General features: G+C 45.8%; 1 protein-coding gene across 2 annotated transcripts in view; it reads right to left on the bottom strand.

The window, feature by feature from the left end:
- The window catches only part of CIB3 (calcium and integrin binding family member 3), a 4,767-nt gene extending 1,445 nt beyond the window's left edge, over nt 1–3,322 (bottom strand). Inside the window, exons 1-4 of one of the 2 annotated variants that reach the window (XM_009082478.1) lie at nt 3,272–3,322; nt 2,923–2,957; nt 436–547; nt 14–161 (exon numbers count right to left, since the gene is read on the bottom strand). In XM_009082478.1, the coding sequence (XP_009080726.1) occupies nt 14–161; nt 436–547; nt 2,923–2,957; nt 3,272–3,322 (346 nt within the window). The remainder of the gene's footprint in view (nt 1–13; nt 162–435; nt 548–2,922; nt 2,958–3,271) is intronic. The other variant, XM_009082485.1, reaches the window with a different exon arrangement.
- Between the last annotated feature and the right edge of the window lie 278 nt (nt 3,323–3,600).

The following is a 3,600-nucleotide window of genomic DNA, read 5'->3' on the forward strand; positions in this document are numbered from 1 at the left end:
ACGTCTCACTCACCATAAATTTTAAAAGCATAATAAGCTTTCAAGTCTCTGGGAGCCATTTCACTGAGCACTGAAAACATATCCAAAAAATCATCCAGAGTCATGCTACCATCTCCACGCTCCGAGAAGACCTCTGCGATGCGCTGCCGGAACGGGTTGTCCTGGGAGACAGAGCACAGGAGCAAGGGAAGGTCATCCTGCCTAGCATTGATTTCAGTGAAGAGAAAGCAATTGCAATGAGATTATTTTGGTTGTAACCCCTTTTTTTGTAAGCTGTGTCTTTGCCCTGTGTCAGAGACAGACCCGGTGCGATTTCTGGGGGTTTGTTGGGAAGGACTAGAAGCTTCCAGAAAGAGTTTTGTCTTTGCTAGCCTAGCTATATTTTTCAGGCAGCCTGCCAGCAATTAGTCGTGGATGAATTATTAAGAGGGGTACCTTCAGCTCTGGCATGCTGCTGATGAGCTCGTAGGGCAGCGTCACGGCTGGGTTACGCGTGTAGTCGAGGGGAACGAGCTGCGGCGCCAGGTCTCGGTACCTGTCGAACAGCCTGGGACAGAGAGGAAGGCTCAATCTGGGGAACAAATCCTTTACACCTCTGAGGACATTGTGTTTGCCTTTTCCACCTCACTTTTCATAGAGTCATTGGATCTTAAGGGGTTGGAATGGTGTTTAGGGATCATTCAGTCCCAACCCCCTGCCCTGGGCAGGGACACCTCCCACCAGAGCAGGTTGCTCAAGGTTTTATCCAACCTGGAATGAACATTACCAGGGTTGGGGCAGCCACAGCCTCCCTGGGCAACCTGGGACAGTGTCTCACCACCCTCACGGGGAAAACTTCTGCCTAAGATCTAACCTAATTTTTCCCTCTTTCAATCTGTCCCTATTTCCCCTTGTCCTGTCCCTGCAGTTCCTAACACAGATCCCTCTGCAGCTTCCCTGGAGTCCCTTCAGCTCCTGGAAGATGCTCTGAGGTCTCCACACAACCTTCTCTTCTCCAGGCTGAACAGTCCCAACTCCCTCAGCCTGTCCTCATAGAGGAGATGCTCCAATCCTTTTATCCACTTCATGGCCTCTTTTGGACTTGCTCCAACAGTTCCAACAAGTTTTCACACTTTGTCCTTCACCACAGATCAGTCACTAAGTAACATTTGGCGTGTCCGTAGTGAAAGAAACAGTATTAAACAGAGCAATACAGTGTAAGTGATGGAAAACACAAAGGCTTAATTATGGAACAATTAGGTGAAAGTGCTGACACAGCTCATGCAGCCAAACCCCAAATACTGAGGCTCTGAAACCAGAGCTGGATAGTTTCAGATTCATTGTGCATTGTCAAAGCAATCTTCAGGCATGTGGTGGCACTGGGGGCTGTGTGTTCCTGATAACAAGGCATGAGACCTTCAGCCTGAAGGTTCTCCTGATGGGTTTCCAAGCACAGAAAGGTTCAGGCAGGCCAGAAGGGATCTGTGTGCACAGTCACTGTGATCAGAAATAACAGGCTGGAACTGGAGCATGAAAAACACAGTTTAAACCTCAGAATAAAACCTAAAGCCATGGGCAGGGGGAGAGGTCTGGGATCAACCCTCAGGGCAGGCTCAGAGCAATCTTTCAGTGTCTGATGGAGCTACAGGGACTCTGTGTTAGGAGCTGCAGGAATAGGGCAAGGAGCAATGGGGACAAACTGAAAGAGGGAAAAATTAGGTTAGATTTTAGGCAGAAGTTTTCCCTATGAGGGTGGTGAGACACTGGCACAGACTGCCCAGGGAGGCTGTGGCTGCCCCAACCCTGGCAATGTTCATTCCAGGCTGGATTTGCCTTGAGCAACCTGCTCTGGTGGGAGGTGTCCCTGCCCAGGGGTTTGGGGCTGGATCATCTCTAAGCTCCATCCCAACCCCTAAAACTCTGTGATTCTATGAACCCTAGCAGTCTTTTATTCCCCTCATGGATCTTTCTGTTTTCCCACAGAACTCGGGTTCAAGAGACAGAAAATGTGTCCAAGGATTGGAATGTGCTCACCACTTTTTCAGCTTGCATTGGCTTCATTCTTGTGCTGGAGAAAGGATCCCATTCACAGCTGTTATCCACAAACAATAGCACAGAATTTTAAAGGGGATCCTTATCAATAATAAATGTCTTATTCAAGACACAGTTATGGTTCTGGCCTCAGTTTCCTTTGAGGAAAGGAGGCAGATTCAGATTTCAGTTATTACAGATCAATTTCTATCTCACCCTGTCTAGAATTCATACACGGATATACAAAACTGTCACTTGTGCTCTGCCCTTTGGAGCAACTGGGAAAAAACATGTGTGATGACATCTTGAGAGCCACAGAAACAGAACAGTTCCCTCTCTGTTCGTGTGCCCAAGGGTTTAGGGATGGCAAACACAGCTCCAATATTGTGTGTGTGTTATCATCTGGGTGAGGAAAACAAGTTGAGGTGTTCAGTGATGACTCTCAGTCCCACCTGAACAGGATCCTGAGCCTGATCCCTTGGCCAGAGGTGAAATGGAGTGTTCCTTGGGGAAAATGCACCTTGGAGCATCAGGGCAATTATTTACAAGGAAATGTGAAGAAAACTTGACACGATCATTAAGGATTTATGAAAATCAGGCAAAGTATCCCAAAGAATAACAATACACTCTGAAGCATCTGTCTAGAACAAGGTGAGCTGAACATGTCCTATGCACTAAAACATCATTTGTTACATTCACTTCTGGTAAGTAAAGAGGGATAAGTCCATTAATACAAAATTCAGGATAGATAACACATAAAAAACTGACAAAAATGCTCAGATTGCCCAAAGGCATCACTTTAAAAAGAACTTTACAACTGATTTCCACAAGTTTAAAGCACCTCAGGGTAGATGTCACCTGCCTGATAGCAATCCCTGTCCTTCACCCACCACATGCACACAGAAAACTCACCTCAGGATTTCCTTCCTAGTGAAGAACGTGCAGTCCTACAAAAAATAAGGAAAAGAATAACATGTCCTGTCAGTTTTCAGCACCATCAGCCCAAAACTTTGCCCATGCAGTGACTTAAATGAAGTTACATTGCAATATATGTGCAAGCATGAAATCTTTTTTTTTTTTTTTTTGCCATGCAACGAGGAGCATTTTATAACCCAATTTTTAAATGTAAAAACCTAACTACGTTACAAAAATATTTGCTGTACTTTAGCACTTCTACCTAATAACTTTGAAAACAGACAGTTTTAAAAAGAAAACCCTTTGCCCTTAGCCAATGCTCTGCCCCAATTAGTTGGGTTTATACCTGATATGCATCCAGCTGCTCTTGAGTGAAAACCGTTTGCTTGTTGCCCATTTCAAGCTGGGAATGACAACTCCTGTCCCATCCTCCTGTCCTCACAGGCACCTTTATAGGTGCTCTGGATATTCAGTTATGAAAAGCTGCAACAATGAGGTTCAGGTAGAGCAGAGGATCAGGTAACCAACTTCCACAGGCTGCGAAGTGTCAGAAGAGGAGCATTTCATCAAATCTTTAGTCTGGCTGCTGGAGGCTCTGACCTGTCTCCTGTGAGCACCACCAAGACTCAGGTTACAGGATTGGGCCAAGCAACTAATTGCTGCTCGTTAGTGTCT

The sequence above is a fragment of the Acanthisitta chloris genome, unplaced genomic scaffold (assembly GCF_000695815.1).
Source record: "Acanthisitta chloris isolate BGI_N310 unplaced genomic scaffold, ASM69581v1 scaffold25630, whole genome shotgun sequence".
In the NCBI taxonomy this organism is placed as follows: Eukaryota; Metazoa; Chordata; class Aves; order Passeriformes; family Acanthisittidae; genus Acanthisitta; species Acanthisitta chloris.